This window comes from Pungitius pungitius, chromosome 1 (assembly GCF_949316345.1).
Source record: "Pungitius pungitius chromosome 1, fPunPun2.1, whole genome shotgun sequence".
In the NCBI taxonomy this organism is placed as follows: Eukaryota; Metazoa; Chordata; class Actinopteri; order Perciformes; family Gasterosteidae; genus Pungitius; species Pungitius pungitius.
The window spans coordinates 2,869,135-2,881,499 of NC_084900.1; the positions used below are offsets into that span (position 1 = coordinate 2,869,135).

General features: G+C 46.0%; 3 protein-coding genes across 3 annotated transcripts; all 3 read right to left on the minus strand.

Annotated features, from left to right (window-relative positions):
• Positions 1–1,640: 1,640 nt before the first annotated feature.
• Positions 1,641–3,529, minus strand: LOC119223011 (GTPase IMAP family member 7-like). The gene is made up of 2 exons (XM_037480071.2): positions 3,433–3,529; positions 1,641–3,115 (listed from the first exon to the last, which is right to left on the minus strand). Exons 1-2 carry the CDS (start codon positions 3,437–3,439, stop codon positions 2,223–2,225), a joined length of 900 nt encoding a protein of 299 aa, XP_037335968.2. The 5' UTR covers positions 3,440–3,529; the 3' UTR covers positions 1,641–2,222.
• A 2,792-nt stretch (positions 3,530–6,321) lies between these two features.
• On the minus strand, positions 6,322–8,238 carry si:dkeyp-67a8.4 (GTPase IMAP family member 7). The gene is made up of 2 exons (XM_062560613.1): positions 8,147–8,238; positions 6,322–7,945 (listed from the first exon to the last, which is right to left on the minus strand). The coding sequence occupies exons 1-2, from the start codon at positions 8,151–8,153 to the stop codon at positions 6,777–6,779; spliced, it is 1,176 nt and encodes a 391-aa protein (XP_062416597.1). The 5' UTR covers positions 8,154–8,238; the 3' UTR covers positions 6,322–6,776.
• An 854-nt stretch (positions 8,239–9,092) lies between these two features.
• On the minus strand, positions 9,093–12,265 carry LOC119221666 (myeloid-associated differentiation marker homolog). The gene is made up of 2 exons (XM_037477678.2): positions 12,078–12,265; positions 9,093–10,527 (listed from the first exon to the last, which is right to left on the minus strand). The coding sequence occupies exon 2, from the start codon at positions 10,458–10,460 to the stop codon at positions 9,606–9,608; it is 855 nt and encodes a 284-aa protein (XP_037333575.1). The 5' UTR covers positions 10,461–10,527; positions 12,078–12,265; the 3' UTR covers positions 9,093–9,605.
• Positions 12,266–12,365: the final 100 nt, after the last annotated feature.

A 12,365-nucleotide genomic window follows, 5' to 3' on the forward strand; every position in this document is an offset into this window, starting at 1 on the left:
GTTGCCGACCTTGAACACGCTCTCTCCTAATATGGTGTTACTCACGCTGCTTTTCCCAACTCCTGTTTTCCCCAAGATTACAATTCTCATCTCTGAAAGACAATAATGTCCATCGATTATATTGTACATTTGCCTTTTGTCGTTTTCATATATGATACACACAAGCTCAATTACAAGAAACATTATTTTTGGTCAAATTAAAATTGAAAGCAGTTTGTACTTTACTTTGAAACCTGTCATTTTGAGGATGAGAAAGTAATGCAAAAAGGCCCACAAGCATAAAATAATCAGTTGTAACAGCACAGATCTCAATAAAAAGTCAGTCAAAGAAATGAACTTACCGTCCATGTTGTGGAGGGTTGAGTGACTGGAGGCTGTGGAAGTGTTTCCTGAATCTTTTTGTGTCCGTAGTTTTTTCACCTCGACACACCTCTTTCTTCCTCCCTTTCACACAATCTCCTCCCAGAGGAACTATTCAAAGTTTAAACATCTATGGCAACTGTTCACCAAGCAGCTTTAACTTATTATCCATTTGTTTACAATGTCAGTGAAGAGGAATGACTGCTGATCATGTCCCTTTGTTCTTTCTAGTTAGCACAATCATCATGTAAGGGGCATTTTAATGCCTTGATTAAAAGAGATGTGCAATATATTTAGTTAAATGTATTTCCTATGATAAGCATTTACTGTCTTATAAAAGCATGAAATGATAGATTTTTCTCCTGTATGCACTGATATTTGAACTCTCCGTCCATGTTTCAGCAGATCAAATCACGTTGTTAACTCCACTTCTGGATGTCTTTGCTGGATGCTTCTCCTTCGGTTCTCTTGCTTTACTTTGACAGCTCGTCAAAAAAAACAGTTATCAAAAGATTTCACAGATTGTTTGACGAGCCTCGTACTGGGACACCATGTTTTCTTTATTCCAGTAAAAAGGGCGTTACAAACGTCCAATAAAGCTCATGGATGTTATAATGACAGTTTCCAGATGAGCAGGTTGAAGTGGAACATCAAGATTCTTATCAAAGGCAACTGTAGGAAAGTACAGCTTGAAAAGAAAGTTATCTTAGTTGGTTTATTACTGGCAGCAGTCATGATCTGTTGAGTAAATACAGCCTTTATAACAAGACTCAATAATTGTGCCCATTGTAAAACAAACTATTATTAAAAGGTAAATGCAGCTCCGTGATGTGAATCACAAGCTGCACTACATCCACTGCACCAAAGCCCTACTAAATATGATGAATGACTCTGTGTAGCATGAGTTCATGTTACATTCATACTGTTTAGTGGGAGCTGTGACCTCCTGCAGCTTTAGGAGTTTGGTTCAAGGCATCAAAAATATCAAGAAGGATAAATGAAACAAGTCTTTGTACATTTTGTGTCAAAGAGGGAGGATCAAGCTGCAGCTTCTCACACCTTCCAGGTGGAGAGTTTTGTCAGTGACAGAACATGCTGAAAGGTATTTTATTCATCAGTTGTTATTCTACTGTACCAGCAGAGTAGAGTACACACTGAAAACAAGTGTTTGGTCTAAAATGGAGACATAAGAAGGTGGGAGGAATCGAATGTGGTTTTTATTGGCAACTTCTATGCTGAACTGTACCAGGAAGAAAGTAGAGAGAAAACAATGAGGCCTTTGAGTTTAACCTGTGGCCTTAAGTCAGAGTCTTTATTTTAAGAAGATCATGAAATACAAATTAAGATTATTTGTTGTTTTGGGAATCAAGTTAAGATTCAAATGTAGTTCAGAATCAACATTAACATTAAAGTGCACTGACAAAAGGTTTATTCTCCTGGATTTGGAGATCTGTGGTACAGAGGAAAACAGGAATACAGACATACTTTGACCTCATATAATACAAACTACTATAGAAACCAGGACTATTCTGAGGTCAATATATTTATATATGATAGTATCAAAGACAATTCATTCTTGGTTTTGGTCTTTTAATTCTATTTATTGATGGTAAGAAAGTCAAACAGAGTCAGCCTTAAACAAAAAAACATCATTGAAATAGTAAATAGAAAGTAATCACCATTATAAGGTAAAACCATGATATAATATTTCAATTACATTAGTTGACAGTTCCACGAGAAAACGAAAAGATTAAACAACTGAATTTATTGCTTGTCTAAAAGGACAATAGAACCAACGACCTCCACGAGGTGAGATTAACATCAGCTTTGTGTTCAAGTGGATTCAAAGGATTGTATATTATTTAATACAAAGCAGGGAGTTTGTCCCAGAACCTTTTTAATGTAATCTTTATAACCTTCACACACATTGAACGGATGAACGCAGCAGAGAGCATTGCCACCACTCCAGCTATGAAGACAAACCTCACATAACCTCTAATGCTGGTTGGAGCTGCTTCGTCCAGCTGCTTCTTCAACACGTTGCCTTTAGCCCTCTTCCTGATCTCTTCCTGTGACGTGTTCCCTGATGATCGTCTCAGGATCTTTTCCTCTTCCTGAACTTTCTTCTCCACTTCTTGGAGCTTTTTATCTGTGTAAAACCCTCCCTTGTTCTCCCTCACCATCTTGTCTACGGTGATGAGCAGCTCCTTCACCTGGAACTGGTTGCTCCTGTACTCCTCTCTGTTGTTCTTCCAGTATTTGTTATCCACGACGTGGCATCGCCCCCCACATTTCTTCACCAGGTCACTGAGACCCTCACTCTGCTCCACATACTCCTCCATGGTCATTCCCTCTTGGAGCTGGTCACCGTGAGTGAAGACAATCACGGCATATTTTAGAGCGTTTTCGGGGAAATCCTCACATATTGCTGTGATGACGGCCTTCTCGTGCTCCGTGAACTTCTCCACTTTGAGCACAATGAGAAAAGCATGAGGCCCAGGAGCGCACTCTGTGGTGCACCTCCTCCTCTCAGGACCCTTCTTCTCCTCAGAGCGGCCCGGGTCAAAGAAGCCACGAGTGTCGATCAGAGTGATGCTTCTCCCACTGACGCACTTTGTTTCTGCTGCAGTGGAATGCGATTCCAGGTCTTCACAAGTGTTTACTTTGAATTTGGATTCTCCAAATATGTTGTTGGCGAGGCTGCTCTTTCCAACTCCTGCTTTTCCCAGGATGACGATCCTCCAGGTGTTGGACACTACAAGAGAAAAAGGGACTCTGTATGAACTTCTGTTTGCTGAATACATATGAACAAACACATGTGAGAAACTACAAGTGTCCAACAGGACGTAAATGTTTCTCTGACTTCCTCTTTATTCTTTGAAGACACCAGACAGCGTTGTTTTGGTGGCGCCCCCTGCTGTCTCCTTAACAAGTACACTGGGACATAAGCATGAGGGACAACAACGGTCCATAATGGCCACACAAAGAAAATGTGTCCTTGTGCGTGTTGTAAGGTAGTGGACAGAGAGTATTGTTAACAAATAACCAGTCAAAGAAGTAACTTTAACTTACTGTCCATGTTTGTAGAAGAGAAGTCAGTGGAGATTAAAAGTGAAAACAGACGTGTTCTTTTTGCTGTGGAGGGATTCGGCTTCTACTTAGGTTTCACTTTCACTTATGAATGTGTGTGTGTGTGTGTGTGAGGGGGGAGGGGGGAGGGAGGGTAGTACCAGAGGTGTGGACTCGAGTCATGTGACTTGGACTCGAGTCAGACTCGAGTCATGAATTTGATGACTTGAGACTCGACTCGACAAAACGTACAAAGACTTGCAACTCGACTTGGACTTGAACACCGATGACTCGTGACTTGACTTGGACTCGAGCCTTTTGACTCGAGAGGACTTGCTACTTCCCATGAAAACGGGGGGAAAACATTTTCACACGGCCGCGCCGCTCTGTTTATCTGCATCCGACATTCAATCACTGCAGTCCATTTGACCGTATCAACGAGACAGCTGGTTCATGGTTACAAAAATCGGGATTTTTGAAGCCGGATTCAGACTCCGATGGAAATCCTCGCCAACATCATGTCAACGTCCGTTTTAAAGTAGTGTAATGAGCTGAGTTAAAGTTATTAGTTAATCAGTTATGCAGATGTTGCATGTGTTCACGTTATGCTCTGTTACCAGCTGTAGTTACGCGAGACAACCCGAGTTTTGGGGGGCCGTGTATGCGGAAGTGTTCGTTCGGCGTGGTGACGGCCAACAGTGACCGAAGTTGAGTTGTTTTATATAAATAAAGCGGAGTTGCAAGCCAGTCATCGCCTCCTTATTTACGCTGCAGCATTGGGGTGAGCGTTACAGCACTATAACACAGTCACAGTCGATCCACCATTACCCTTCCCTTCGTAGTCTAGGTCTGTGAGGCAGCGCACCATCACCCAGGGTTCCCCGTCCCCACTATAATGAAATGACTCGAAATGACTCGAGTCCAAGTCACATGACCTCTGGTAATAGTTATGAATCTAAACTCTGTCCTCAAACAGACGTAACCGGTGAACAACATCAGTCTCTGACACCACATTAAGGCCGTTTCTCAATATGCGTTCTTGTGTGGACTTTTGTTCTCCGTGAAACGTCATCAGTCGCAGCCCGAGTACTGTTCCAATTCTCAAGTCCGCATCTGGCCGAGAACGGTCATAATACCCGGATGTGGCTCGCCCCGCCCATTTTACCGGGCATGCATCGGAGCAGGCTCGTCTGTTCTTGTGAGAGACATATATCCCAGAATGCATTTCACCTCAGCAACAGGCAACAACGACAGAGGAAAATAAACACAACTTTATGTCGAAGTTTATAAATACAACTTTTTTTAAGTAACGTAATGTAATTTTCTGACTGAATAGTAAAATGTTTAAGTCAAAAACTAAAATAAAAACGTATTAGCAAGACCAGCTGACGTGGTGACGTCATCAAGTCAGCTGCTGTTCCAACTGCGGAAATGACCGTTCTCCGTTCTCCCGAACCTGCGAGTCAGGACTCCCGAGTCTATTCTCGCGGGAACGCGAGTCCGTTCTCGCCGTCTTAGGTATTGAGAAACGGCCTAAGACTCGTTATAGTACAGTTAAATCTCATGTATAACCGCTACGGAGATGTGAAAACCAGCGGAGCATTTCACAGAAGACTCGCCGGAAACAGGCTGCTCTCTGTGGGCTGAGATGAGCTGACCGCCCGGTGCTGGAGGGACGGACGGTCCGTGAACTACACCTCACATCTGGAGCAGACTGTTACGAAGGCTGAATGTTGACAAACCAACCGCAGAAAAGTTGCTTTAACAACTAACTTCTCGTCTGAAAAAGTTCTAAAATTACATCCCGTTACTTAAATATAGTATTATTTATAAACTTCGACATACAATTGTGTTTATTTTGTTGCCTGTTGCTGAGGTGAAATGCATTCTGGGATATTTGGCTCTCACAAGAACAGACGAGCCTGCTCCGATGGATGCCCGGTAAAATGGGCGGGGCGAGTCACATCCGGGTATTATGACCGTTCTCGGCCAGATGCGGAATTTAGAATTGGAACAGTACTCGGGCTGCGAACTGATGACGTTTCACGAGTCCACGAGAACTAAAGACCACACGAGAACACATCCTGAGGGCCAGGGACTTCCCCACACTGCTGTGGGTCCAGCGACACTGTGCCCACCCCCCACAGGAAACTGGCATCCCCTGGCAAAGTGCCACTTCCCCTTTTAAAGGGACACAGCCTTGAATTTAGAGGTGCCATCTGCTACAAATGGGTGGCATAACACTGGCTGTAATTACTGTAATCAGGAAAATAAATATGAAACTAAATTGAAAACTTCTCACTTTAAGATGTCGTCCGTCCGTCCGGTGTTTCTTCATTTTTGAAACACAACACAAAGTCGGCTGCTAAACATGTAGCAGCATCCCGTCACTTGATGCACAGACAGCGAGGGGAGTGAAGCTGTCAACTAAGTGGAGGGAACGCTTAATTCGAGCCTGACCAGGCGAAGCAATAGCAGACACTGCACAAATGATATGGACACATTAAGGCACCTTTTTCTCCCACTTCAGCAATGTCTACACCAGTCACATGGATGATGTATTTTGATCGCAAACTTCGCCCAAAAGTGAAACGTTCAAAAGTTTGCTCCCTCCCGATTGGGCCGTAAAGGAGGAGCCGACTGTGAAAGCTGCCCTTACAGAATTCCTATTGGGCATAAACGACTATATTGCTTCCACCTGGACCCTTTAACAAGCAACCCGCAAGGACCAGGTGCAAGGCTGAGTGTGGCTGATTGGCGGAGGTTAAAAAGATCCACCAGCCTCCTTTAAAGGGCAGATGAACAGAAAGTACATGTGCCTTCGTCACCGGGAGTCAAAGGCATGAAGACGATTATGGAGTATCTCGCGTGCGTGTGCGTCACACACCGGCTTCAATTCATTAGTTGTTTTAATTTTTCTTGCTGATACATTTTAATTCACAGATAACAATTATTGTCTGACAAAATACAAATGATGTAAATAAAAACATATTCTGGTTTGCTTTGCAACAGGAAACAAAAACATCAACATCCAACAGTTTACACTAGTTTGATTAGAACATTTTCTTAAGGTCTTACTGATGCAAGATGTTGAAACAACATTACATTTGTGGCCACAGTTCATAATACACATATGAAATAATATATCAGGCACTAAAACTAGGAACAGATTGAACTTTCATTTAGTCAGGAAGCACTTTGCTCTGCAGCTGCTGCAACACACATTAGAAAAGAAAATAGAAGAAAGCTCACAAGAAGTTCAACCTGTTACATACGAACACGATCGTCTCAATGGTTAAAGACTCCATGTTGTTTAAAGGGAGGTTTGACATCTTTAATGACACGTTCTAAGAATCAGGACCAATTAAAGGTTTTGATTCATATTTGTTCTTTGCTGCTTTTTCCTGATCTTTAAAGACAGATTTTGCTTTATTAAACACAGCTGTTGCTGCCCTCTTTGCTGCTTCACCTGCTGTGTTTGCTTCCCTAGCAGCATCGTATCCTGTAAGACCTCCTTTGACCGCTCCTACTAAAGCACCTGCACCGATCACTGAGCCTGCTGCTATTAGAGCTGCTTCTCCCCCTACCGCTACTCCGACTCCTCCTACTGTTACTACTCCTACTACTCCTCCTACTACTCCTACTGCAGATGCTGCGAAAGCTCTTTGGACTTTCTCTTCAGACAGGGCTTTCTTTAAAGCTTTGACAACTTCTCTAACCACCAGGGCGACACCAAGAAGAGCTCCTAACAATGCACCTGTTGAAATACCTGCCAAATTGATCAACAGCCGAGATACTCTCCTTTCAGCCTCCTCTATGATCTCTTCCTCTGGCATGTTTCCTGGTGACTGTCTAATCTCTTCCTCCTCCTCTTGTATCAGTTCCTTCACATCTTGTAGCATCTCGTTGGTGTAGCAGCTTCCCTTGTTTGCCTCCATCATGTGATCGATGGTCTTCAGCAGCTGCTTCACTTGGAACTGGTTGCTCCTGTACTCATCCGGCTGGTTGTTCTTCCAGTATTTGTTATCAATGACGTGGGGGCGTCCACCACACTTCTTCATCAGATCCCTCATAAGCTGATTGTTGTGGAAATACTCCTCAATGGTCTGTCCTTCATCGAGCTGGTCACCATGAGCAAAGAGGACTGTTGCGTACTTGAAAGCTTTGTCAGAGAAGTATTTATTGATCTTATTGATCACTTCCTGCTCCTGATCTGTGAATCTGTCCACCTTAAACACTATGAGAAAAGCATGAGGCCCAGGAGAGCACTTTATGATGCACCTCACTATTTCAGCCCTCAGCTCCTCTTCAAGTTGATCTGTGTCGAACAAACCAGGAGTGTCGATCAAGGTGATGCGTCTGGGTCTTAGACCGACATCTCTAGTTATTTGTTGACATTTACTTGTTTTAGAGTTGCCAGTGTTGCCGATCTGGAACACGTTCTTTTCTCCTAATATGGTGTTAGCCACGCTGCTTTTCCCAACTCCTGTTTTTCCCAATATTACAATTCTCATCTCTGAAAGAGAATACAAAAATCAGCTTAATTCATTCATAATTGTCATAGGTCAAAAGTTACAACACAGATTGAAAGCAGTTCATACATTACTTTAAAACAGTTATTATCATAAGAGAGTAATTTAAGAAAAAAGGCCACCAAGCATAAAATACAGAATGAGCTGTAACAGAACACAAAATACAGTGAAAGAAATGAACTCACCGTCCATGCTGTCGAGGGTGAAGTGACAGCAGACAGTTGGACGGAGAAGACCGAGTTTAAAAGTGTTTCCTGAATCTTCTCTTGTAAGTTTCTCACCACATCACCTCTGTACCTTCCTGCCTTTGACGTCATCTCCCCTCAGTCCTCCATCAGGTTCCCTTTTTAATAGGAACTAACTAAACTAAAACAATGTATGTACTGTACACCAGGCACAGCTTCAATGTGTTAAACATCTAAAAAGGTGCACAAAAACAAACCTGTTATTCAGTAAATCTTTTCTTGTCTATTTGTTTTGCAGCTGGTTTCATTTCCTGACTGAATAGAAGCGGTTTTGTCTTTCTGATGTGGAACTTTTTATAAAGTGACCCATGCAAGTGGATCACAACACGCCCTGCTGAGGATGATCCTGAAGGACCAAACCAAACGAGTGTTTTTAAGCATCTACTCCGGTGATTTACTTCCTGTTCAGTGGAAGGAGGCAGAGGAAGCAGCTCTGAGTTAACGGTACGTCTGCAGGAAGACAATCCAGCAAATTAGATTAGAAACAAAGCTCCTTGTTAGAGTTACAAACACAAGATGAAAATGTTGATATTTCGTTGTGACTGACAGATGTTCGGTTAGCAACGGAGCTCTAACTGTGTGAACTCCCCCCCCCCCTCCCCCCCGTCACGTAGGCAGGAAACCAGACCTCAGTTTGCACTTTCTGAGGTTTGATACTTTGCACATTTCTGGCGTCACTGCACATCACCGTGCACACGTTTTGGATCGAGTGAAAACCTCTCCAACCCCAACCAGGCAGGTTGCTGGTGCTTGAACACGTTTGTTACTTCTGCTCTTCTATGGTTCCCTTTTTAAAAAGAACCAAACTAAAGCAATGTATGTACTGTTCACCAAGCACAGCTTCAACTTGTTATCCATCTTGGACACATGTCAAACTCGTGACCCAAACACTCACTAAAAAAAGCTTTTGTCAGCCTTTGTCAGGTTTATTTTCACAACAAGGAAATGAGGCACTTTCGAATGACAAGCCAGTGCTACATGTAAACCAGCCATTTGGACCATTTACTTAAGGTTTGCAGAACACTGGCTGTAATACTGTAATAAGAAGAATAAATATGAAACAAAAGGAAAAAGGGGGCAGGAAAAGAGCATCCAGGGCGCCTCGGTGTCTTAACGTGAAACACAACGCGTCTCCTTCTGTTCCAGTGTGATGACGTCATCGGGTTCTAACCGACACTGACGGACGCCTTCGCCATCCTTCCTGTTGTTCTGGTGTTTCTCACAGGTCCGTTCACGTTGGAGGTCAAACACTGCAGACACACACACACACACACACACACACACACTTTGGGGCTTTTCTTTGCTCCCATCGACAGCAGATCTCATTTGGGATTCTCCAATCAGTCACGTGACGCTTCGACCTCCTGGCCTCTTTGTCTGCCCCCCCCCTCGCGCCCCCTCAGGCGCTGACAAACACCAGCCGGGCGGTGTAGGCCAGGTCGGCGAGGTAGAGCAGGAAGTTGAGGGCGGTGAGCACCGCCACGGCGATGGTTCTGGACGACGCCCGGCCGCTGCCCCCGTACCGCCCGTCGAACTGGAACACGGGCCAGAGGATGGTCGCCGTCAGGTACATGACCGCCGCCAGGAGGCCGTAGGCCGACAGGAACTTGGAGAAGGGGACGGGGAGCCAGCCGGTGCACTCGCCCACGCACAGCACCACCACGGCCATGGAGAGGATGAAGCAGATGCAGTACACCGCCATGCACCACTTGAGGGCGGCGTGGCGGTCGTAGGTCACGGGGTCGCTGACCAGCAGGAAGATGACGCACGCCACGAAGGTCTGGCACACCTTCAGCAGGCCCGGGGCCGTGGCCATGTAACCGGCCACCTCCCCCGGCCTCGCCTTGGTCAGGCTCACCTCCCCCATGTAGGCCACCGCCGCCAGGCACGAGAAGACGGTGGCGGCGATGCGGTGGTCCCGGACCTCGCCGCGGGCGTTCTGGTCCTTGAGGAAAAAGAGCGGGAAGATGACGGAGGCGGAGAGGCAGAGGAGGCAGGCGTAGCAGGCGACGGTGATGGGGAAGTTGCTCCAGGACACGGGGGCCCGGGCCTGCAGACCGAACAGCTCCACCAGCAGCACCAGCAGGGTGCAGGCGAAGCTGAACGCCCAGCAGAAGATGCACCAGTCGCCCGCGGCGCCCCCGTGGCCCAGCCAGGCGCCGTGCGCCGTCACGCTGAACGCCACGCAGGTGAACAGCAGGGCGGCCACGCGCACCCACAGCAGCCGGGAGGTGGGCAGCACGATCAGCGGCATCGAGTCGGGGGGGCGAAGGAGGAGTCACTGGAGGGAGGTCACGTGACGATGATGGTCACGTATTCCGCTGGAATCATTTAGAGAAGAGAATCACTATGAATGTGAAGTCTGTTTTCTGCTGTCTTATTAATGCTTAAATAACTTAGTGATTCATGCGAGACTGAAGAGCCAAAATAAAGACACACTTTACCACTGCAGCTTCATTTAGTGTCTACATTGATGTCAAATGTTTTTCGAAAATGTCGCATTTTCATTTGCAATGACAAATGGTGACAAACTGCAGCATGGAGCTGCTGATTGGATCTCAGCGGTTTATCTGCGAGGCGGAGGAATGTAAGATTAACGTGATCAGGCTGTAACCTGTCCAGAGGAGCCTCTACGGGAAATGAAAGCATTTCTGGTCAAACATCGACGAGCTGTAAAGTGTCTCCGGCTGACACGGAAGGGGGAGTCGTTCCCTTCCATAGAGATATATTAATTAATAAGAATATAAAGGCTAGATGTCTCGTCCACGTTGCCGGCCAACGGGAGTTAAACGTCCGCACATGGCGGCCATATTGGTACGGGCAGCTCGCTCACCTTAACATTATGTTACGTTATGGGTGAGCGAGCTGCCCGTACCAATATGGCCGCCATGTGCGGACGTTCTATACTCCGCCTTAAGGCATCTGGCCTTTTTATATCTCTATGTTCCCTTCCAGCTGAAGATGTTCAGAACTCTGGACGTTGGCGCCCTCTACTGTCCAAACCAAAGAAGTCGGGGGGGGGGGGGGTATTTTATTTACACGGTTAACGCCCTGACATGTGGGAGGAGGAAGAGGAGGAGACATTTCTCTCACACGTGGAATCAACTGCTATCGCAGAACATGCAGGACCCATTGCAGGCCTTATACACCTTTTACCTCGGGCGGGGGAGGGGGGGGGTTAAAACATGCGCCACCGGGCAGCAGACGGACTGATAACTGTTTTGACCTCCTGTTGATGCAGATGTCTGATGTGGAACTTTTTAGAAAGCAACCCCCATGAAAGTGGATCACAACGCGCGCCGTTTGGACCAAACCAAACGAGTGCTTGTAGGCGTCCACTCCGGTGATTCACTTCCTGTTCCGTGGAAGGAGGCAGAGGAAGCAGCGCCGAGCTAACGGCACGTCTGCAGGAAGACACTCCAGCAAACAAACAAACAGGAAATAATAAATAAATAAAAAAACAAGGCCCGTTGTTTTCTACAAACACAAGATGATTTTGAGATGTCGGACACTTCGTTGTGACTGACAGCTGTTCGGTTAATAACGGAGCTCAAACTGTGCCCCCCCCCCCCTCCCCCCTCCACCACAAGTAGGCAGGAAACCAGACCTAGGTTTGCTGTTTCTCAGGTTGGATACTTTGATTTGTTTGATACACCGCAGTTTTAGACCAGAGAAAGCCTCTAAATACCCAACCCACGCCCCTGAAACATCTGTATCAAAAGTAAAATGCAGAATAATAACAATAATAAAGGGTGTTCCGTCCAGCTGCCTCTTCTCTTAGTTCCAGCAGATAGACCACGATCATCCACGTGAACTTCCTGCAAGGACAGAAATCTACAAAAGCGAATAGGAGGTTGACGCCTGATCTTACCTTATTTTTAAGTCGCAAGCTCCAAGTTCCCGTGAAAGCCGTGCACGCTTTTGGAGATGCGCGCCCCCTCCCCGCTCTCCTCACCCCCCATCCCTCTGCAGAGAGAGAGAGAGAGGGCAGCGCACGCCCCGCACGCGCCTTATTTGGTAAAGCGTTGAATCCGATCTCGGAACGATTCCTCATTTCGAGTGATTCACATTCCGTCAGTCACGGAAATAAACTGTGACCCCCCCCCCCTCACCCCCTCGCTCGTGCCCCGGTCAGGAATGCAGTTCACACGCAGACGGG